This window comes from Sinocyclocheilus grahami, unplaced genomic scaffold (assembly GCF_001515645.1).
Source record: "Sinocyclocheilus grahami isolate Dianchi unplaced genomic scaffold, SAMN03320097.WGS_v1.1 scaffold854.1, whole genome shotgun sequence".
NCBI lineage: Eukaryota > Metazoa > Chordata > Actinopteri > Cypriniformes > Cyprinidae > Sinocyclocheilus > Sinocyclocheilus grahami.
Genome location: NW_015506033.1, coordinates 335,633 through 361,022, shown reverse-complemented (window position 1 = coordinate 361,022; position 25,390 = coordinate 335,633). Strand labels below are relative to the sequence as shown.

Genomic DNA, 25,390 nt, shown 5'->3' with positions numbered 1-25,390 from the left:
AAGTGAAATCTGCATGTTTTAACTTTAAACTGTTGCTTCTGGCTATAACATGAGTCCTCTATCCATAATAATGCTTTCTCCAGTGAAAAAATCATCTCATCTGAATCAGGAGAGAAATATGCACAGCACCGTTTACAAGCGAAACACAGTTCTAAACAAACTTGTTTGTGGATTTTGATGTGAGAGGACAACAGAGGATGGACTTTTTCACTGGAGGAAGCATATATATACACGTATTTTGGCCAGAAGCAACGGTTAAAAGTTAAAATGCCTTAATGATGGACAAATTCTTACAAATATGCAGCTTTTCACTTCACAAGACGTCAGTTGATGGACTGGAGTTTTGTGGATTACTTGTGGATTATTGTGATGTTTTTATCAGCTGTTTGGACTCTCATTCTGACGACACCCATTTACTGCTGATGATCCATTGGTGAGCAAGTGATGTAATGCTAAATTTCTCCAAATCCATTCTGATGAAGAAAAACTCATCTACACCTTAAATGGCCTGAGGGTGAGTACATTTTAAGCAAATTTTCTTTTTTGAGTGAACTGTTTCTTTAAATATGAGACAATTGCAGAACAAAGCCCAAGTGTCCACAAAAAGAATCATATTGATCCCATTCACAAAGATATGTGTACTAGTAAACTTCCACACTTATTATGAGGTACAGAAATGTAGTATAAGCAGTCGGTTCATTCCTCTTAAATCCCAGAGAGCACAGAGTACCGAGACTGACCCTGTCCAATTGACTGTAGGAATTTTCATCCAAGTAAGATAAGAACCAATCGAGCACAGATCCAGAGATGTCAATCGCAGCCAGTGCGGAGGTCAACAGTCTGCTATTTAATGCATTGAACACAGCAGACAGAATACTGAATCAAGACTGATATCAAATCTTGATTAGTATGACCCTGCAGTGTGAGCTTCACTAGTAGAAGACTGTATGTCATGATTCATTTGCAGTAAGTGCACCTCATTGCTATTGAGAAATACAAGCTACCATAAAAGCGATACAATACGATACGATACGAAAAAGTGTTCTGCTGCTTACGGTTACAACTAGGATGCGGTTATGTTTTCTTATTGCATCTCATACTGAATTAGTTTATGTTATTTTCATGTTGCAGCACCTTTTTACCATCCATCAGGAAAAACCGCAGTGGTATTAGTGAAGTGAAACTACAAAAGTATTATTGATTTTATTAACTGCATGTTATTTTGGCCAGAAGCAACGGTTAAAAGTTAAAATGCCTTAATGATGGACAAATTCTTACAAATATGCAGCTTTTCACTTCACAAGACGTCAGTTGATGGACTGGAGTTTTGTGGATTACTTGTGGATTATTGTGATGTTTTTATCAGCTGTTTGGACTCTCATTCTGACGGCACCCATTCACTGCTGATGATCCATTGGTGAGCAAGTGATGTAATGCTAAATTTCTCCAAATCCATTCTGATGAAGAAAAACTCATCTACACCTTAAATGGCCTGAGGGTGAGTACATTTTAAGCAAATTTTCTTTTTTGAGTGAACTGTTTCTTTAAATATGAGACAATTGCAGAACAAAGCCCAAGTGTCCACAAAAAGAATCATATTGATCCCATTCACAAAGATATGTGTACTAGTAAACTTCCACACTTATTATGAGGTACAGAAATGCAGTATAAGCAGTCGGTTCATTCCTCTTAAATCCCAGAGAGCACAGAGTACCGAGACTGACCCTGTCCAATTGACTGTAGGAATTTTCATCCAAGTAAGATAAGAACCAATAGAGCACAGATCCAGAGATGTCAATCGCAGCCAGTGCGGAGGTCAACAGTCTGCTATTTAATGCATTGAACACAGCAGACAGAATACTGAATCAAGACTGATATCAAATCTTGATTAGTATGACCCTGCAGTGTGAGCTTCACTAGTAGAAGACTGTATGTCATGATTCATTTGCAGTAAGTGCACCTCATTGCTATTGAGAAATACAAGCTACCATAAAAGCGATACAATACGATACGATACGAAAAAGTGTTCTGCTGCTTACGGTTACAACTAGGATGCGGTTATGTTTTCTTATTGCATCTCATACTGAATTAGTTTATGTTATTTTCATGTTGCAGCACCTTTTTACCATCCATCAGGAAAAACCGCAGTGGTATTAGTGAAGTGAAACTACAAAAGTATTATTGATTTTATTAACTGCATGTTAATAGATGGCCTGCCCGAGAAGAGTCTAAATACTGCAAGTCTATACCTCACAGGTCATGCTGGCTGCCTAAAAAAAGAGTTCAGAATCAGTTATTTTCAGATTTCTTTTAACTATAAGAAAGTGAAATGTTTATTGATACCCATAAAGTTACAAAAACGTTAAAAATAATTTCAAGTGTGTGTGTTGAAGTTGTGGGAGGAGAGTGTGAAGGTAACAAATAACTGGCGTTTCTGAATCTGCTCTTTTTGTTCCCTTTTCTTTCTTTTTTTTCTAACATTGATGTTATTTAACTGAGTCGTCCGCCGTTCCCTACCAAGGCTGTTAAGAAACGTCTCAACTAGGTAAATGTCAGCATGCATGGTTTATTATTTGGTTCATTATGTTTGTGTGATACAGTGTAGAATGAATGAATGTTGATCCTCATCTTTTTAAAAGAGTGTTTTTATTTGGCAGATTTTATAATGCTTTGAGTAGCTGCAATTTATTCATTTATTTGATGTGAAGGTTTCACCACTCTGTGTGTTATTTGACTTAACGTTGAGCACTTTATTTTCATTTTAACTTAAATTTTAATCTTAAATTGAAAGCAATGGAATTGCATTGAGAACACGTGAATGTGTTTTTGGGGGTGAATGTCTATTTATTTAGCAGGTATTTTTAATGGCTCACTATGTTTCACTTGCATCATGGTTTGGACACAGTTTAACTGAATATATGTTTCTCATAATTGTTTCAACCTTTTTATCCATTGCCTCCCACTTATATGTTTGAAATTAATCTTGTAACCTGCTAAATATAAAGATAATATTTGCAACCTGCATCCTTCTGAAGTTGATTTCATGATTATATTCCTATGGATGTCATGTAAAAACAGAGAAATTTAAAAATGTAGTAACTTGTCTATACAAGCAGAGCACCAGAGATGGTATTTGACATATTTATTGTTTAATTATCTGTGAAGCCCATGAAGAGCAGACTGTTTTTCGGTGCAGGACAGTGATGGAAACTGCAATAATGCAGAAGTAATATATGTGTTGCACTCAAAATATCTAGTGGCTTTAATGCGGCATCATTTTGTAGCTGAAAAAGTCGCAGTTATCCATCGACCGTCAAAAAATATTAGTACCCTATATATGCTTCATACGCAAATGTATGTGTAGATAAAACACTTAAGTCAGCTAAAATTATATATAAAATGCATATAACTTCATTTGATCTATTTGATATATCAGCATTCATACAGGAGGGCTGAATATCTGATTAAGTCATTTTAGAGAGAAACAGAAGTTGTTCTCATGCAGCTTGAGAATTGCTTTTTCCTTTTTTCCACATTTGATTGGATATTTTGTTATATAATGCAGACACTCAGACATTTTACATGTAAAGTGTCTATATAGTTCTTGGGGCTGTCGTTTTGTCCAAATCTTAGATTGTTTATTAAATCAGAGTTTTATAATTACAATTCCTTTTTCTCTCTCTTTCAGCCAGCATTTGCAAATGGCTCCCCTGCTGTTGTTCCTCTTTCTTCCCATTGCCTTCTGTTGCGAAACGGCCCCCAGCACTGAGTGCGAAAAGCTTCCCTTTGTACCCGGATATAATTTGGTGGGAGAAGGCTTTGACATTGTGCGAATGAAGACCACCGGAGCTTTTGTGGTGGATGTGCGGACCTACATGAGCGGAGGAGAGCATGGGAACTGCACTCAGTGTGAGAACAAACTGCTCAACGAGAAGCAGAAGCTGCCAGCTTCTGTGGTCGACTGGCGGATCAAGGTGCAGTGTCGCCGCAGCCTCAGCGCCAAGTTGTATGAATCGGCCAGCTCGGTTCTTAAGGATACCACCAATTCAGCCAGTGCCAGCTGGAAGATCGGGCTGAGTGTGCCGATGGTGGCAGGTGTGGCTGTTGGCGGCACACATTCGCATTCAGCCAGGTTTGCCAAAAGCCACGCAGCTCAAGACAAGTACTCCTTCACGAGCCACACCTTCTCCTGTCGCTACTACTCGTAAGTCCTGGTATATACAGTGGGTACGGAAAGTATTCAGACCCCCTTACATTTTTCACTCTTTGTTATATTGCAGCCATTTGCTAAAATCATTTAAGTTATTTTTTTTTCCTCATTAATGTACACACAGCACCCCATATTGACAGTAAAACACAGAATTGTTGACATTTTTGCAGATTTATTAAAAAAGAAAACCTGAAATATCACATGGTCCTAAGTATTCAGACCCTTTGCTCAGTATTTAGTAGAAACACCCTTTTGATCTAATACAGCCATGAGTCTTTTTGGGAAAGATGCAACAAGTTTTTCACACCTGGATTTGGGGATCCTCTGCCATTCCTCCTTGCAGATCCTCTCCAGTTCTGTCAGGTTGGGTGGTAAACGTTGGTGGACAGCCATTTTTAGGTCTCTCCAGTACATTAATGAGGAAAAAAATTAACTTAATTTATTTTAGCAAATGGCTGCAATATAACAAAGAGTGAAAATTTTAAGGGGGTCTGAATACTTTCCGTACCCACTGTATGTGAGAGTATGTGTGATTTAACTACAATCTTAAATATAAAGGTTATTCATGGTTCCATTAAGAAACTTTAACATCAATAGAAGCTTTCCATTCCAGAAAAGGTTCTTTACACTCTCAAAAATAAAGCATCCAAAAGGGTTTTTTCACAGCAAATCCCATAGAAGACCATTTTGAGTTCCCAAAAGTTCCGTTTAGTTAATAGTTCTTATAAGAAGGATTTTTTTCTTAGTGTGAAGAACATTTTAATATTCTAAAGAAGCTTTGTCCACTGCAAAGAACCTTTTGTGCAATGGACAGGTTCCATAGATGTTAAAGGTTCTTCATGGGCCCATCAGTGCCAATAAAGAACCTTTATTTTTAAGTGTGAGAAGTGGAAAATGGTTCTGTAGTTATTGGTTTAAAAATGTAACTGGCTACTCTATGATTGGTTGTCTGTTGCCAAACAACTTAAAATTCTAGAATCGCATGCTAAACAGAGCTCAGCTCATTAAATATGCATGAACTCGGTACAGTCATAAAGACTTTCAGGTGAGACGTTTAGTGTCGACGCTCGTGGAAATTGTTCGAAATGTTGTAAATGTACTAACTGGAGTGATGAACAGACAAAAAGTATTATTCTGCAGTATTTCAGCTGATTTATTGACCTCATAAATATGCAAATCAGAACATTAGGGTTTAAAAACGTACACTGTGAAATTTAAAAACTTGACTACCCAGGATTATAAATTGTAAAATCAAATATAATCTCTGTGGAAGCCTGGTTTTTTTTCTGTCATTGTAAAAACATAAAAATAGGTAATTGTGGGAAAGTTTCTAATAAGAAATAGTTACATTGTGAGATAAAAAGCTGCAAGTGTCAGATATATAAAGTCGCAATTATGAGATATGGAGGGGGGGGACTTTCAGTATAGACAAAAACTCCATCAAACAGTTTTGAAAGTGGTGTAGATCACATAAAAATTATGTGATCTACACTCTGAAAAAAAGGTACAAAAGCTCACTGGGGTGGTACCTTTTCAAAATGTACACTTTTGTACCTTTTAGGTCCTGATATGGACCATTTAGATACAAAGGGGAATCTTTTGAAAAGATACCGTCCCAGTGACAGCTTTTGTACCTTTGTGTAGAGCTTTATACAGTGCGTGCAATTGTAAATACTATAATCTATCCCTCACAGCCTTGTTTTAATCTGAATCAAAAATCAAAATTTTAAATCTTTTAAATTTTTAATCAAAAAAGCAATATGCCATCTAATCTGACTATAAATGTCTATAAAGTCACAATTACCTGTTTTAAATTTAAATTTTTTTACTCTACGACAGAAGCAGGTTTCTATATTGAAGAAAGTGAAACGTGTTACAGGATTACATTAGTCTGGGGTTTGGACTGACAATGAAGCATGAAACCCCTATAAAGTCTTTCTTCTCTTCTTTCATCAGATTTCGTCTTCATGCTCGCCCTCCACTGACCAAAGAATTTTTGGGTTCCATCACTTCACTTCCTGCGAAATACGACAGCAAGTCAGAAGGTGCATACAACCATTTCATCTCAATCTACGGGACACACTTCTTGCGGAGAGTCGACCTGGGCGGCCGCGTGCATTCAACCACTGCTGTGAAGACCTGCCAGGTTTCCATGAAGGGTCTGTCGGTACATGACGTGAGCAACTGCTTATCGGCGGAGGCGTCCGGCGTCATCAAGGGCGTGAAGGTGAGTGGGCAAGCAAGCTTCTGCAAAGGCAAACAACAGAAACTGGAGAGGGGCAACAGCTTCAGCGCCTCCTTCTCCGACCGAGTCACTGAAATACTAGGGGGCAACGGTGAGCAGCAAGACATCCTCTTCAGTCCAAGCAACGTTAGTGGTTATGGTGTGTGGCTCAAGTCACTGAAGAAAATCCCTGGAGTGGTTTCCTACACCTTGAGCTCATTGCACATGCTGGTAAACAACGACCCAGCTAGACGAGCCAGTCTACAAGCGGCCATCAGCAAGTACATCACAAAAAGCGCCATGTCTATTGCTTGCCCCTCCAGTTGCAAAGTGGGCCATCGTAGCAATAGCTGCGCATGCAAATGCAGCGGTCATCGAAGCGTTGATAGTAACTGCTGCCCAAGTAATCCAGGAGTGGCCACGTTGACCGTGACTGTGTTGAGCGGTACAGGATTATGGGGAGACTATTTCTCTAAAACCGATGGTTATGTTAAAGTGTTCTACGGAAGCCGTGCAGTTGAGACCCCTGTGATTTGGAACAACAATTTTCCTCAGTGGAACTACAACATAAATTTTGAAACTGTAGATTTGACTAAAAGAAAGTAAGTGGTTATGTTCACAAAACGTAATCTTAGTTTCAGTTTCGGTCATTAAATGCTTCTGAAATTGGTGATAGTGTTTGTAGAAATACCTGTTGTACTTCATATTGTGTCTATGCTCATTTTTCAGGCCCTTGCGATTTGAGGTGTGGGACCGTGACAACCGGTTTGATGATGATCTGTTGGGAAAGTCGTCTCTTGTTCCACAGAAAGGGACCAATCAGAAGCGGTCATTTAAATTAAAGCATGGCTCTTTTTTGATCGCCTATTCTGCAAAGTGTGGCCCAAGTCTTACGGGGTCTTTCTGTGAGAAATACGCTCCTACGCCGGGTGGTGACGGTACTCTAAACTATTACCAGCCCTTTGGTGGAGAACAGCCCATTTTGTTGAAAAAACCCAAGGGTTTTAGAAGAAATGTGTCCTTGCTGTAATAATACAACTGCGGAATGTGAAGATCATGTAAAATACTGGGGAAGGGCCTTCTAATATAAGCTATTTGAGATTTTTCCAAAGATACACATTTAAAACAGTTATTATAAATCAAATATCATTGACTTATTTCTAGAGAAATTTACAAGTCTTATTTCAATAGACACCTAAAATTTTATCAGATTTGTAAAGATTTTTGAAATAATTTTCTCTGATTCTTAAAAAAAATATTCTTCATATGTGACCCTGAAGCACAAAACCAGTCTTAAGTCTCTGGGGGATATTTGTAGCAATAGCCAAAAATACATTGTATGGGTCAGAATGATTGATTTTTCTTTTATGCCAAAAATCATTAGGACATTAAGTAAAGATCATGTTCCATGAAGATATTTTGTAAATTTCCTACTGTAAATATATCAAAACTTCATTTTTGATTAGTAATATGCATTGCTAAGATGTTCATTTGGACAACTTTAAAGGCTATTTTCTCAATATTTAGATGTTTTTGCACCGTTAGATTCCAGATTTTCAAATAGTTGTATCTCGGCCAAATATTGTCCTATCCTAACAAACCATACATCAATGGAAAGCTTATTTGTTCAGCTTTCAGATGATGTATAAATCTCAATTTCGAAAAATTTACACTTATGACTGGTTTTGTGGTCCAGGGTCACAAATACATCTGTTTTATAATTTCATATGTATGTATATGCATGTATTGTATACAATAACCACCATATTGAGATTAAACAAAAAATAAAATCCTTTCAGATGCAATAAAAACTTTCTTGAAAAAAAGTATTCATATTTTGTCTCTAATGCTCACTTCAGTCAAACTTTAGTTTGGCGGCTGCTTATTTCACTCATTATTATTATTAGATTTGTGGGCAATAACTATTTAACTGTAATGTCACAAAAATAGCAGGGAAAAGATAAAACAAAGGTTCTGAGGAATCATGAAAGTAGATTAAGTACGCTCATTCATTGATGGTTTTAATTAAAATTAGCCACTTTCAATGCATGCCGGTAAAAACAAACAGAATGAAGAAAGCTGTACCAGTCACCTTTCTAAATGAGGATGAAGATGGACAAACATTGGGGGTTAAGTGTAAGTAAACAAAATGTAACAATTCTATAGATTTAATGCATTACATAGGTCAACATACTTTGATATAGATTTGATATAAATTAAATAGAGAAATATTTCAAGCCAAAAATATCCCGTGATTGCAGCTTTTCTGAGCCAAACAGCGCCCCCTGTAGAAAATAACATGCTTTACACAGTCAGTCTCTCCTAAAGGTCTTCCATTGTGTTCAGTTCATATTGTCCTATCCTAACAAACCATACATCAATGGAAAGCTTATTTGTTCAGCTTTCAGATGATGTATAAATCTCAATTTCGAAAAATTTACACTTATGACTGGTTTTGTGGTCCAGGGTCACAAATACATCTGTTTTATAATTTCATATGTATGTATATGCATGTATTGTATACAATAACCACCATATTGAGATTAAACAAAAAATAAAATCCTTTCAGATGCAATAAAAACTTTCTTGAAAAAAAGTATTCATATTTTGTCTCTAATGCTCACTTCAGTCAAACTTTAGTTTGGCGGCTGCTTATTTCACTCATTATTATTATTAGATTTGTGGGCAATAACTATTTAACTGTAATGTCACAAAAATAGCAGGGAAAAGATAAAACAAAGGTTCTGAGGAATCATGAAAGTAGATTAAGTACGCTCATTCATTGATGGTTTTAATTAAAATTAGCCACTTTCAATGCATGCCGGTAAAAACAAACAGAATGAAGAAAGCTGTACCAGTCACCTTTCTAGATGAGGATGAAGATGGACAAACATTGGGGGTTAAGTGTAAGTAAACAAAATGTAACAATTCTATAGATTTAATGCATTACATAGGTCAACATACTTTGATATAGATTTGATATAAATTAAATAGAGAAATATTTCAAGCCAAAAATATCCCGTGATTGCAGCTTTTCTGAGCCAAACAGCGCCCCCTGTATAAAATAACATGCTTTACACAGTCAGTCTCTCCTAAAGGTCTTCCATTGTGTTCAGTTTAATCATTTAGGCCCAAACCTCCCAAAAGCTGGTTTGTGAATTACTATCGCTAAAGATCTTATAAAAATGAGTCTGAAATGATAACTACAGTGCACATGCATACTGGTGTTCAATGGGATTTGAAAGCTTTGTGGTCATTAATGCTATTGTTGAACCACCAACTGAATGAGCACAGATGACTGCATGAACATATTTAATGCCATTAAAACTGTCACTTAAATGCAATGGCATTTAAGGGGAAGTCGTGGCCTAATGGTTAGAGAGTCGGCCTCGTAACCCAAAGGTTGCGGGTTCGAGTCTCGTATCGGTAGAGATTGTAGGTGGGGGGAGTGAATGTACAGCGCTCTCTTCCACCTTCAATACCACGACTGAGGTGCCCTTGAGCAAAGCACCGAACCCCCAACTGCTCCCCGGGCGCCGCAGCATAAATGGCTGCCCACTGCTCCGGGTGTGTGTTCACTGCTGTGTGTGTGTGTGCACTTAGGATGGGTTAAACGCAGAGCACTAATTCCTAGTATGGGTAACCATACTTGGCCACATGTCATGTCACTTTAACGAATATTTAGTGTATGCTGCATGAATCTCTTTTTACAGAAACATTTGAAAATATACAGAAAAAAAAACATGTAAAATGTAATTTAACAGACAAAATATCTGCCCTTTAGTACTGTCTTTGTCTGATTTGAGCCATTTGAAACTGGTATTAGCAAAAAAAGTGTTATATTCTTGACTACATCTTTTTTTTAACTAGTTGCCGTTGTTTACATTTCTGAGCTCTGCGGTGTCAGGACAGTGAACTGAGGCACAAAAGATGCATTGAAGATCCCTCCCACTCAGATTATTTGCTCCAGAAGCTTCCCTCTGGCAGATGTTTTAAGCAGTTCAAACCAAGACCAACAGACAACCGCACGGCCAATGCTATATTCCTGCTCAACCGGGCCCTCAGCAGTTAAACTAGTGTAGCTTTGAACATCCATACACATATATTTTCATCCTTTAAAGTTGATTTACTTTTATATTGCATGTTCCTTGTCCTGATCTTGTGGTCTTCAAAACCTTTCATCAAAATGTAATCCATTGTTTTTCCTGTGAAACTATTTTCCTTTTTCACAGACGCCACTGGAAAATGTCCATCAGTCTTGAAACATTTTTAAAATATTTATATTGATACTGATGCTGCATAAACAGAAGCAATATTCATATAAGAAATCCAGTTAAAAATGATAAATATCAATTTTGTATCTTTTTTCTTTTGCTTATTTTAAAGTGTAAAAATGCTGAAAGGCACAAGTCCCAGACAAAAGTTGATAAAACTTTGATAATGTTAGGCTATGCAATTGTTGCTACAGCTCAGGCCATATTAAACGTTAAAGATAATGTTGTTCAAACATAATATTAAATGGCTATAATTAACCATTTTTAACTTCGGAAATCACACACACACACACTTTTTTTTTTTTTGCAGCATCAGTACCGCGTTCGGAATCGCATTCGTGTGCTGGAGTCAGAGCGCGCTGCGGGGCATCACTGCACCGCCACGGAGGACACACCATCACAGAACCAGGAACGGGGAAAAGGGAAAAAGGCGTGAAATAGTGCAGAGGGGGAAGAACAGGGCGCTCTTTTTTTCCCCGAAACCACCTAAGTCTGTGGGAAATTAAACAGGAGCCAGACATTCGCTAATAATAAATCCACGAACGCAGCGGACATCTCAAGCGATATTTTTGGCCAGCACGGCGGGGGAAAATGAAGGATCGCACGCAGGAACTACGAAGTGTAAGTCTGGATTTCTGATGCTTTATCCTTCATCTCCTCCTATATTCTCCGTCTCCTCACCGCAACCGGGCGTCAGCAGCTGACATCTCACTGCTGCTCGCTCACGGTTGAGCATTTATGGGCATAATACGGTTTTCATCAAATTTCCTCCTTCTTTCTTTACGCAGTTACAAATGTCTAACATATCGCGCATAGCCTCTATAACGTTTTGAATAGCGGCTCTCACGCGAGCGCCGTTCCATGTGCGATGGATCGATTTATCGATCAAATCGGGTTATATGGCGTAATTCGCGAAATGAGCCCCCCTACATTAGCATGCATGCAAACAGACTACCTTTGATACATGTCGCCCGGGAGTGTGATCTAGGGGTATACACTGCTGCGGATAGTTAGCCAGTATCCTTACTCTGATACGCACCATCCCAGCATCTAATTCTATGATCACCGCATCATTAAATATTAATAGCGATTTTTTTTGTTGTTAAACGAAAATAACATTCACCCATATTTAGCTCTATTACACCCTGTTAACTCTATTGGCCGTCTGTACCTGGGAATTTTGAGCATCTCCACAAAAGCTCCATTCTGGATACATGCACATCCTCATCGGACGCATTTGGATCGTTGGGTGGGATGTGCGATTATTGCAGCACGCTTTGTTCCGTTCTTAGCCGCTATATTAAATATGAAAGGGTGTAGTAATATTCTTGCATGTATATGAGCTAAACGAATAGCTACAACATGGCCGCCAAAGTATTTCTATTTGTAGTCGCGACGGTATAGCGACTTAATCGCTTTTTTTCCCAATGATATGGAAAGTGGGCCTTGAGGCTTTAATGCGTCGTCCAACCTCCACCAATGTTCTGTTGAAATATCGTAAAGGAAACGCCTGAACCCAGTGCACTGCACTCATCAGTGTATGCGCGAGTGGTGCGCTTGCGGGGGGTGAGGGGTGTAATAGAGAAGTGTACATTAACATGTTTGTGAAATATATATATATAGCCTGTATATCAGCAACCTCAGCACCCAACCCAAAGACGCGCGCCTTCTTCACTTGCTTCATCCTAAAAGTCATTCAGACCGAAATCAGTCCAAGACTTCCCTTATTCCCCCCGGAGACCCGGAGCATCTGATATCAGCCTTTGCTTATCAGACGCAATGTAGAAATGTAATCTACAGATAATTGGATTTACAGAATTCGCAATTATACGTGATGCGCGTGCAGACTCCCCAAAGCCGGGCGCACTCGCTGTACACCCTCACGGAGCTTTTACACATATGCATCATCAGTCTTGCTTCTAAAGGTGTTAATGGCTCAACGCGAATCCGATGCGACATGATTGGGCAATAATCACATTTTATGTAATCGTCAACATCACTGTGACGTATCGGTCGCGTGGTGAGGGAAGTGTAGGGGTTACTTGGACTGTGGGCGTGCGCAGGGCGAGCGTGTCTATGCATAGCAGACAGGAGCAAGGCTAAATCAGACGGAATTCATTGACCTTGCCCCTTTCAGTATTAGGTTTCATTTGTATAGGGGTGAGATCTGACATTAAATGAATGAGTATGATTGAAGGGGATAATTGCAGCCTGAAGTATTGCTCATGAAAGCCGGGTGGGGATGCATTATGATCCAACAGTGGCAACATTTCCAGCATTTCAGATCATAAAGACTGTATATGTATGATTCCAATGAAGAAGTCAACATAGCATCCACATTCTGATAATTAACACGCTTAATGTCTTACGGCTGCGCTGACAAAGGTCTGAAGCAACCTACAGAAAATGGACCAGAATATCAATGGCAGATCATTTGATTCGGATAATAGGCCTGTGGAGACCGGGGCTAGTTGTCACACAGGAGAGGAGCTTTATCTCAGTAACTATAAGGTTTTGAGTCCAATGTTCAGTTAAGCAATTGTGTTCATTGGTTTCAAACACCTAGATCAAAAAATGTAAAAAAATATATAGAGAGAATTTGTTTTCAAAACAGGCTATTTGTTGGTCATAATAATGGTTTGATATTTTATACCTTATACTTTTATCATGCTTCATTCATTGTTTTGCATTTCGTAATTCTAATACTCTTTAAAATATCGCCAAACAACCTATGAAAGCCTGTTTAATGGCAAGTTCTATTGTGACAACTTACCCCATATAGTGCGACAACATGCCTGCTCTGTCGCAAAAGGTCAATGCGGTCGATGCGTCTTCGCTGAACCTTTTTCTTGGCAGAGGAAATGTTCGATAGCTTTTTTTGGAGCAAGACTTGCCTTTTAAATGAACTGACTTGAGAAAATAAATCTACCGTAATATTCACCTGAAAAAATCTCACCTAATTTCTTTAAAATATCGCCAAACAACCTATGAAAGCCTGTTTAATGGCAAGTTCTATTGTGACAACTTACCCCATATAGTGCGACAACATGCCTGCTCTGTCGCAAAAGGTCAATGCGGTCGATGCGTCTTCGCTGAACCTTTTTCTTGGCAGAGGAAATGTTCGATAGCTTTTTTGGAGCAAGACTTGCCTTTTAAATGAACTGACTTGAGAAAATAAATCTACCGTAATATTCACCTGAAAAAATCTCACCTAATATATGTTTGAGACGTAATAATATGTGTGACTAAATCTAAGCTTTCTATACGGTCTACAACAAGAAGTCTTTTCATGAGTGATGTGATGACTGTCTTTTGAAAAGCGGATATGGTTCATGTCAGCGTTAGTGTGACAGAGTAAGCATGCAGACAGTATATATTATTATAGTATATCACTTGAACAATATTATTCCAAATCCTGATACTAAACATGCACAATGTATTGTTGTGCTTCACTGTGCCCTGTGATGTCCTTGAGAGAGGCAAGGTTGAATGTCTGTGTCTCTCGGCCTCTCTCTCTCTTTTTTTTCTCCTCATCTCAGCTAACAGGCTTCAGCAGTAAAGTCATATTTAACACTCCTAATGTAATTTATATAGGCAGTGAATTGAATGCGAGTTATTGAGTGTGAAACACGTTTTGTTGTGCCTTCAGACTAAGGTATATGTAGGGATAGTTCAGCCAAAAATGTAAACCAACTCATTCTAAATCTATGTGACTTTTTTCTACTGTTGAACACAAAAGATGATGTTTTGAGGAACTAACCAAACAGTTCTGGTGACCATTGAATTCTATTGTATGGACAAGAAACATAGAGACAGAAACTTTTCTCAGAATATCTTCTTTGATGTTCCACATTAAAAAAAAAAGAAAGTCATGAGTAAATGATGACAGAATTTTCATTTTTGAGTGAACATTTTATTCCTTTAGGAATAAGTCAGATAGACATGTCATGTACACATGCTCGCCAGACACAAAGTTACAAGATACGCCTGGATGTTGCAGCTTGTCAGTTTAAGCTTGTTGAAATATTGCAAAGTTTGGGAATATTAAATATTAAAATGTATACTCAATATGACTGCCCTGATGAACCTTTCTCAAATCAGTTGAATGTAGGACATGGGTTTCCACATGATATGCATATTTCAGTAAGCTGGCTAATGAATGAGTGAGAATAAACATTGAAATGTGGAAGAAAAAAAACAGCACACGGTCGTTTGATGTTGAGTGCATCAAAATAAATAAACGGACAAGCAAGCAAAACAACATGAAAAATGTATGCAAATGAGTAAGTACCAGTAAATTAAGACCCAAGTTAAAATGTGTTGGATCCACTGACTGTTGTTGAGTGTTGAATTTCATAGTATTTACTAAGATGGCATAAAGACATATTTTAATATGTTTTGCATCTAGCATGATATCCAGTTAATAATTTGTAATAGTGATAAACCACAGGTGTGGTCTGACTGGAAAGCTAATTTACCCAGAAGATCATCTGGCATCACATCTGTATCTTGCCCAGTTTTGTCCAGAAAAGAGGAGGCCAGACACATTGTGCTAATTGATGGTAAACGGAACAGCACACGGTCGTTTGATGTTGAGTGCATCAAAATAAATAAACGGACAAGCAAGCAAAACAACATGAAAAATGTATGCAAATGAGTAAGTACCAGTAAATTAAGACCCAAGTTAAAATGTGTTGGATCCACTGACTGTTGTTGAGTGTTGAATTTCATAGTATTTACTAAGATGGCATAAAGAAGGAATTTCTTTATTTTAATATGTTTTGCATCTAGCATGATATCCAGTTAATAATTTGTAATAGTGATAAACCACAGGTGTGGTCTGACTGGAAAGCTAATTTACCCAGAAGATCATCTGGCATCACATCTGTATCTTGCCCAGTTTTGTCCAGAAAAGAGGAGGCCAGACACATTGTGCTAATAGAACCCACACCATAGACACGTTGTGAACTTTAAACTCAATGGTGCATTTTGATCTGTAACTTTATTCACAGTTCTTAGTGAAGATCTGATATAGTTAGCATATGTTTATATGACCAAGCAAAAAAATTGCTAATGCATATCAGAAGAACCAGGGTTTGCCACAGACTAGAGGAAGCATAATGCTTAATGTAAAAAGTTTTTTTTGAGTGAGTTAACTTGCTAAACGGAGACAGGAAGTGAGCACTATAATAGAAAATAAGAAACGGATTTGATTGCCAATAATTCCTTTTCAGAAATGAAAAAAAAATGTTTTAGCTCACTTCGGCCTAATATGATGTATCAAAAGGGCTGATTTGTGACTTCTTCCAGTTGATCAGTTGTAAACCTGTTAGATACTCAAAATAGTTTTTTTTAGAGCGTGTGGGGGATTAATTCTCTGGACAGATGGGATAGAAGCAGGGAACCCCGTCAGCCGACGCAACACACAGAGAAAGTATCAGAATGATAAGCAGCGAGCAACGCTACAGCTGACTGCAGCAAGAGCTGAGCTCATGGGGAAAGTGAAGTCAGTAGGTGTCTTGTCAGCCGACGGGGCCGGAACAGGTAGATAATAATTGGCAGAGAGAGCGAGAGGGGAATATACGGCTACATATGTGAAGCTGGCCGTTGCCCGACAGCAGATGCAACAGATAGGTCACGATAGGTCACGGATGGAAGGGATGTCCAGACTGCAGGAATGAAGCACTGCAGGTACAAGTGAGGGCCAATGAAAGCACTGTAGGGTTAGAGAGGGAAGTGGAATGTTCCCAAATCTCTGATAGGGGGGAATTGGAAGTGAAGAAAGACATAAAGCAGTAGTGGCCACACGTACTGTAGCAGATGGAGGATAAATGAGATGCACCATAAAGACATTTTGTTAGGAGATAAATGAAGGTTTAATGATTCAGTTGTGGGGTTATTGCAATAAATGAACGCTGGGTAGATTTGCTGATGCGCAGGAATTGGGTAAAACTGCTTTCTAATAGTATAAAATTAATTTTGAGCACTGACACTTGGGCCGGGAGCCTAAACTGATTTGCTTGGCTCTTTTTGCATTTACAAAGCTCAGCAGTAGGTAGTGTAGTAAGGATTTTCAGAGGTTAAACTGAAGGCAAAATGTTTCCACTTAAGACGCACAGTTTTTGTGAATTTGTTAACTGTGTGTAAACTGAGGCTGAATGATTCTGGCAATGACTGTTGACAGTTCGAATGGGTAAATGTCTAGGTTTAGTTCAAGTACTTGTGTCAGAGGATTCTTCACAAAATAAACCAGATTTAGCAACGTGGGCATGGGTGCGGACTATGTGCTAACTATAGTTTAGGACTGGAAGGTTGAGCTTTTCATAAAGAAGTGAATCAGAGTTTCTAATCTGCTGTTAATACTTCTTTTAGCGTACATGTATAAAGCAGCAGCTTCCTCATAGTTTTTTAGTCACACTTTATTCCTGCACGAAAGGTCTCAGACCAGTCTTGAACAAGTCAGTCTTCTACAAGATATGAAGATATCAGCTAGCATGTTTGCTTGTAGTACTAAGCTGCGTCTGCATTTGTCATGGACTACTGATATTTTTACATTTAATCATTTACAGTTTTTTTGTCCAGTTGTCTTCAAAAAAATCTCTTTTGATTGTGTATTTTTAACTACAAGTAGTTCCGACAATTAAGTTATTGTTTGCGAATATGGGCAACACTGCACTGTACTATGTTTGTGGGGACAACGCAATAGAAAGCTGGTTGTATATCTCTTTCTTTCTCTTATCACATTAAATTCAGACAGGGAAAGTACAATACAGCTAAAACAATTACCTTTTGTCATGCAGTCCAGGAAACACAGTCAGTGTACTTCAGTATTCAAATTTGATATGTATTGGAGCCATGTTTCTCTTTAGTTTCTCAAAATAAGTGTTGGATGCATACTTGCATCCTAGAAATAATTAATCCAAAAGTGAAGAATCTTTCATCATTTACTCACCCTCAATCATTTCAAACAGTATGACTAATGCTTTCAAACTTAAAAAATTATGCAAAAGCATCGTAAATGTATAATAAAAGTCAACTTTATGTTGTGTTCCGTGGAAGAAAGAAAGTCATAAAGGTTTGAAACAACATAAGGGTGAGTAAATGATTTGGAAGTTTAATTTCTGTCTTGGGTGGGCACATATGGGTGGGCGACCACTGTAGTAAATGGATGTGTTGTTGTTGTTGCTCCATCATTAACAGTCTTGGTAATTACTGAAGAATTTGAAGGGGGAGGTCCTGTCAATAACAATCATTAGTATTGATCCATTCTATTATTGATCCATTTTCCTTCATTTTTTGGCTTTAAAGAATTACACACAAATGTAAGGCAATTTACTCCAACATCATTAGCATACACAAAGACCTTCACTAGAAATTCACTACAGTGTTCATATGACCTTATATTAAAATGATATTTTAATCCACTTTTTGCTTATTCATTGTTAAAGTACCGATTGCCCCATGGTACATGTGCGTGAACATCTGGTAAGCATCATACATGATAATGTATGTACCATCTGTGGTACATTTTTTCACACCACATAATGGAAATTTCATAATATAAGAGGAGAATCTTTGGCAAGCATCAACATCAAGCAAGATAGACTGAGGTCAGGTTTTAAAAACCATGGGCTTTAGATTTCATTAAGTTCATTAAGTTATTTCATTTAATTACACTTTTCCCTTTCCGACCAGCGTTGATTTAATACCTTTTAGTCATGCCCACAAAATACCGCCCTGGTGGGTAAATTTCAATAGATCGGCAAGATTTGCCATGATTTAAAAGTTACAGGTTGGATTTATGCTTTAACTTGACTGCGGGGCTGTGAATGAGTCAGCAAGTTTGTTGTTCATTCTCCAGTGGCTTGCTGTCATTTGAACCAGATAGTTTTTTTTTCATACCTGAGTCATTATTGACTAATGTGAAAAGACAGCAGCTATTCCAATGGGATACAGGAAGCGGTTTTATCAGTACTAGTAAGGGGTCGAAGTGTCAGTCCCAATCGCCCTGCAAACACGACGTGTTTCTGAATGTTTCTAAGAAGTGCCTTGAGCTGCTTTCTTTGGAGCTGCTGGCATTATTTATGACCCTATTAACATTACTGCGTGTATAGACATGAATGTCAATATCATCATTTTTTTCATGAATTTTTTACTTATTAAAACACTAAATGTGTAAGAAAATGATTAATAACCTAATATTTCGCCTAAGTTGATGGTTTACAGCTTTTGCAATGCATGCATGCTTTAATTTTTATGTAAAATATTCATACATTTAAATATGTATAAATATATAAAATGTATTATATGTTGCATTCCCATAGTTAAGCATGACATTTGATAAAACTATCAATTGAATGTAATTTAACATAAAACAAGCCACATTTTTGGAAGAACTATCACTTTGCTATATATAGATTCAACAGCAACATTTAAGCTAATCTTGTCATCTCTTAATAATAGTTTTTCCTTTTTTATGTATTTTCTATGGTTAGTCTCATGACTTTGCTCCAGATTTTCCTGAAGAATTTAGAGCAATTTTTTTTAGAAGCAACACAATGTCTAACATCAAATATCTTTTGATTCAAATTTCTTCTGATTGGCCCCTATTATGACATCATACATCATGTTTGCATTCAAATGTTTAAAATTCTGCTTGGGTAAAGTGTAATATTTTATTCATGGTCTTATTATTTTAAACTGTTGAAATATTTTTGCAGTTTTTTTTTTTGGAAGAAGAACGTTTTTGAGTGAAGAAATGTGTAACCCTTGATCAATTTTTAGATAGTGATTTATAGCCTTTTATTTAGGCTTCAGCCTCAATTGATTTCTAAGGTCATACAGATCCTTTGAATGAACATGTAAATGCTTTCAGTTCTCTGATAAAGGACTCATCATCTGTCTATTTAGTTTCTTGTTATTAGCCTCGGTTTATAGCACAATTGAACTGGGGATAACCCGTCCCTTGGGTGGAAAGGAGAGAACGTCATGCACCACTAATAGACAACACGAAACACACACTATACTGCATCTTCCTCACCTTTTATACACAGTTATTGCCGGTGTTATTTATTTATTTTTTTCCTGCCTCAATTTTTTTCTAAATGGCCTTTGGAGAAATGCACATCATTTGGTGTTGCTAGACATGATGCAAAATTTAATGCAGTGTTTATTTTTAGCCATAATTAAGGTAGAATTAAATAGAATTAATTAGAAGAACAAAAATCTTTATCTTGTCATCTCTTTATAATATCTTTCCTTTTTTTTGGATTTTCTATAGTTCTCTCTCAGTTTCATGATGGATTGCACATCATTTTGTGTTGCTAGATGTGATGCAAAATTGAATGCAGTCCCTCAAACTTTTTCTATCCCAGAATGCACCTTTATATATTGAAAGAATTCACGGGTTAGAGCAGGAATGCAATTTACTTCCACTTTGGAAACATAATCACATTCTCCACCACTTCTCCTCATGTTTGTCAACAGAAACTAATGCAGTATCATGAGGCTAAAGGAGGTTACTGTCTAATGCTGTAAGGAATTCTGATGCCTGTGGCCAATGGCCATACTCAGCGCAGATGGGCCAACGGCAGGGAGGCAAGATTATAACATTTCTGCATTACCCCCGCACCTGATTTTACACCGCATTATCCCGAGAAAACCCGGCACAGATTTGGGTGTACTTTTCCGAGAGCCTGCCATATACATTGGCAAAGGTCCTCGTCACCTGCTTGGAACGGGATACTTTTCTTAAACGTCCTTTTCCGGTGACAACTTCTTCCGTATCATTCCGGCCTCCCCTCCCCCAGCGCTCCCTCTTTCCCTGTGGAGGTCTGTCTCTCTCCCCATCCCCCTCTGATTGCACTTTCCTGACCCTCCCCCTACAGCTGCACACTTCTTCCTCTTGATTCTCCCTGCCGCACACTCGTTCACACTCGCTTTTGCATCCTAAGCATACTCGCTATTGCTCCATCCCTGCCAAGGGCTTTTTTCCAATCGCAGTGTGGGTAAATAAATCAAAGTAGGAAAAAACTGAAACTAACACACTTTCATTCCGTGGAAAGCACCACTTGAGCAATTCAGTGCATTCTTGAAACTTATGAATGTGGGCAATTTATCTGTCAGAATTTTTTTTAAATTAAATTTAAAAAATCACAAGAGGCGTATATCATACACATTTTAAAAAAGTAATTTTTTTCTTGATACCACATCTTTAAGAACATGACATGATGCAAAATTTTATCCAGTAATTATTTTTAGCCATATTTAAACTAGAATTTAATAATGATCAATTTAGTTATAGATTTAGTTATTTTTAGTTAAATTTAGTTAAAGGGGTCATATGATGCGATTTCAATTTTTCCTTTCTCTTTGGAGTATTACAAGCTCTTGGTGCATAAAGAAGATCTGTAAAGTTGCAAAGACTAAAGTCTCAAATCCAAAGAGATATTCTTTATAAAAGTTAAGAGTCAGCCACACCTACCTAAAACGGCTCGTTCTAACACGCCCCCACATACCTACATCACTATCTGGGAAGATTTGCATAACGCCGCCCAAATGTTCACGCAAAGAAAGAAGGCGTAACTTTTATTCTCTCTGTAGTATTGTTGTTGCCGCTGCCGCCATGTCGTGAAGGCGCTGTGTTTCGTTGTGAAAGCGAAACTACTTTGGTTGGCCTTCCAAAAGAGGACGATATCCGCTTCGTCATGCCTGGAGCTGATCCGTGCTGGTCGCTGAGGAAATACATCAACTTCGCGCTGTGGATCGCCGGATCGGCTTTCACCATGGACGAAGCGGAGTCCAGCCCGGGGTCATCACATGTGGTTGCCGCAAGCCTCCTTCGTTGAATCCGCCGGCCGCTCCGTTCTCAAGCCCGCCGCCTCTGTTCACTCTAGCCCTCCGGCCGTTCCTCACTCTAGGCCCGGCCTCTGCTCACTCTAGGCTGCCGCCGCTCACTCTAGGCCGCAGTGTGTGACGCTGTTTAGTTGTGAAAGCGAAACTACTTTGTTTGGCCTTCCAAAAATGGACACGACTAGAAATCAGTGGTTAAGTTGTATTTACAGCACTGTTCCAGAACACTTCAACCCACCTGAGAGGGCTGAGAGCGCCGCTTCATACGTAACATTACTGAGTTGTTAGGTCCGTCCCTGTCGCCTTCTTGGTCAGTTGCCTCTATGCTGGGACCCTGGTGTTCCCTGTTGAAATTGTGTGATCCCCTTTTAAGATGGATCCTATTTCTGATGTCTCAATTGCGGTCAATATGCTCCCCGGACACTGCGGGAGGGTCTTTTATGAGCTCGCCGGTCCTGGGCAGATTATGTGAGTCCTCCTCTCTACTTGAGAGCTAGGTACTTTGCCCCTGGGCTATTGATCGCTTTGGTCGAGCTGGGTTCCTCTCTCTTTGCTAAGGGTCGAGCCCTCCGCTCTTTGAGCTCTGTGGCAGCGTCATCAGGTAGTTTAGCCGCTTGCTGCCTCCCTGATAAGTTGCCCTTATTTAGTAGAGCCTAGCAGTGCTCCCCTCACCTTGGAGGGTTACCTTTGAGCATGCTGCTCCCAATTGAGCGTCTGACCTCTCATCAGGTCTTCCGCTCTGTGGAGCTCCATTGAGCAGTAACCTCAGGTTGTTAGGCCTCTCTCTGCCTCCCCGTTAGGTTGCTCTCCTTGTTGGCTGAGCTTAGCAGTGCTCCCCTCACCTTAGAGGGTTACCTATGAGCACGCTGCTCCGTTCTGGGTATCTGAGTTTCCTCTCTGAAAAACTGAGATTCGAGTTCTCCGCCCCAGAGCTCCGTGAGTCAGCAACACCAGGTTGTTGGGTCTTTCTGCCTCCCTGATATGTTGCTCTTGTGGTTGAGCTTGTAGTGCTCCCCTCACTCTAGAGGGTTATCTATGAGCACACTGCTTCCAAGTCTAGCATTGGTGTCCCCCTCTTGGTCTGAGAGCTGGGTGCTATGCCCCTTCTAGTTATTGACACACGCTCCGGAGCCTGTTCTGTGATTTCCTTGGTTGAGTTGGCTATACTCCCCTCATATGGGGGGTTTTCTATGAGACACAACGTTTTCAATCCACATGCACTCTGAGCACACGGACTCTCGCTGAATTAAGTACTGCTCCCTGAGCGTGCTACAGTCACATAGGGTTTCTAGGCCTGTCTAAGTAACAGCCTCATTTAAAATCCATATTATGGTAAGTGCACACGCTGAGCTTCTGTGCACTTTCTAAAATCCACACTGTGGTAAGTGTGCACGCTAAGCATCCTGCGCACTTTCTAAAATACTGCATGGTATGGGTTACACGCTGTCAGCCTCGTTCCCTTTCTCTGAATTGGTTCAGGCCCCGGTTTTCACCTTGGGCCCCACTCGACTTATGTATCCCTGGTGATACAATTCTGAGCAGGCTGTTTGCTACAAAAGATCTGTCGAGTCAGTTCCTTTGAGCGAGCTCATTCAGAGCTGGTGGTAGCCCCCTGGGTGGCAGGCCAGGGTCTGGTTTATTGTAACCTAGACGCCTGGCCGTATCCCCTTAAAGGATTCTCTTTCTTCTGATTCCAAGCCTTTTGAGCTCTGCCCCGGGTTCAGGCTTTCCAGCCCAGGCCTTAACAGGTTTTAGGGTATGCAACTCAAGGGATAATGTCACTGACAGCCGTCAAGGTGTCCTAGGGGCAACTCCCATGGCTTGGTAGAGTTGACATTTAATGCTCGCCGTGGTGCTTGGCATGCACTTCCCTCAGCATGGCAGCGCGGGTATGCCATTCCCCATAGGGACCGCTAGAGGATGCAGTTCGATGTTCCCTCGAAAGGAAACGCCTCAGGTTATGTATGTAACCATGGTCCCCTGAGAAGGGAACGAGACAATGCGTCCTCTAGATGTCTTGCCATGCTTCGGACACAAGCTTCAGACGAAGAAGCGGATGACGCGTTCTCCTGGCGCCTTTTATACTGTGGTCGCATGACTGAATGACGTCATTGGCTGTCACCGGCCAATGTTATTGTCGTGTTTAGATGTATGCTTCAGACACTGGTCACGCTGAAGGCATTCCCCATAGCGACCGCTAGAGGATGCAGTGTCTCGTTCCCTTCTCAGGGAACCATGGTTACATATGTAACCTGAGACGTTATTTCTACATTTCTCCATTTTATCCATAGCGAATTGCACTGCATTCAAAGTATTCACTTTATCAGTTCTTGCCAGTGGTGGACAGTAACGAAGTAGTTACTGTACTTAAGTAAATTATTCAAGTATCTGTACTTTACTGGAGTAGTTTTATTTTGAGTAACTTTTACTTCACTACATTCCAAAGCATAAGATCGTACTTTTTACTTCACTACATTTCATAAAACTTATCGTTACTCCTTATAATATATCACGTGCTCCGAGATGCAGAAGCGGTGTCTGATTGATGAACGAACTGATTCTTTTCAATGAACCCGTTAAATCGGTTCGCAAAATGCACCAAATGATTCATTCACAAATTAAAATGATCCGATTGCAGCTGTTCTCGAGTCAAATGAACCGTTTAGTGCGAGTCTCCAGTGAACTGAATTCACAAGTAACAACCGGCAGATCTTGTGAGCGCGCTTGCGACTGATGCTGTTAAAATAAGTTACTAATGTCGAATTTTAGGATTAATTATTGTAACTGAAAATCATATTTAGGTCAAAACTGTCAGTTGTTTGTGAACTAAATCTGCTGTAAAGGGTGATCTGTTTAAGCCCACTGAAATGTTTGAATGCAGACACATTAACATCAGAGTATCTATGTTTTAGGTCAAAAAACATTAAAATAACAGATTAAATAAAATATCTCATGCACGTTCATCTTTCCCGTTGCTGTAATATTAGCAGTTTTACTAAAATACTATGCTTTTAGCCCTGTGTGACGTCTGTTTTTATATTGTTTGTCAGCACACTTTCCTTATTATATTCATTATTTCCTTATTGGTTATTTTGGGAAAATCCCAGGTATTTTGAGCAGTAGGATTATAAAAAAATATATGCTAATATAAAATTAAATGATAAAAGTAACCTATATAAAACTGCAAAATAAACATTAATCTATCGGTACTTTTTACTTAAGTACATAAAAAAATCAAGTCAAGTAAAATTGAAAACTGAGTACTTTTACTTTTACTGGAGTAATATTTTATTATACGGATCAGTACTTTTACTCAAGTACTTGATTTGTGTACTTCGTCCACCTGGTTCTTGCATTCTTGCTCTGCATAAATGCTAGATGGTGTAACGAATCAGCTCATGACAGGAAATATGAATAATTAACCATAACTAGTTATAATTAACTATTCATATTTTAGATCCGCTGTAGATATTTAGCTGACCTCTCAGGGTCAACTGTCTTGTCAATTCTAAGAACGTTAATTTCCTGGTTAAGGGAAATAACTTTCTTACTGTACAATTCTACAAAAGCTTGTAGCATAAATCTGCATGATTAGTGACTCCGGTTATGAGCAAACAATGAACACGTCAAGTGTGATACAAGTAAGGTTATATTAACTACATAAACACTTAAACTAGTCTAACATACTACATAAACACATAAACTGGTCTAACATCCTACATAAACACATAAACTGGTCTAACATACACATACACACACACACACACACACACACAGTTGGTATTGGAAAGGGTTAAAGTTTAGCTCAGTACAGAAAGAGACATAAGGAAT

The 25,390-nt window shown here is 38.9% G+C and overlaps 2 protein-coding genes across 2 annotated transcripts in view; both read left to right on the top strand.

The window, feature by feature from the left end:
* Positions 1-3,701: 3,701 nt before the first annotated feature.
* On the top strand, positions 3,702-7,464 carry LOC107563018 (perforin-1-like). The gene is made up of 3 exons (XM_016247789.1): positions 3,702-4,204; positions 6,167-7,036; positions 7,164-7,464. The coding sequence occupies exons 1-3, from the start codon at positions 3,702-3,704 to the stop codon at positions 7,462-7,464; spliced, it is 1,674 nt and encodes a 557-aa protein (XP_016103275.1).
* A 3,551-nt stretch (positions 7,465-11,015) lies between these two features.
* Positions 11,016-25,390, top strand: part of LOC107563027 (syntaxin-1B) — a 52,566-nt gene continuing 38,191 nt past the window's right edge. The window contains exon 1 of the mRNA XM_016247802.1: positions 11,016-11,329. Coding sequence (XP_016103288.1) covers positions 11,300-11,329 — 30 coding nt within the window. The 5' untranslated portion in view covers positions 11,016-11,299. The remainder of the gene's footprint in view (positions 11,330-25,390) is intronic.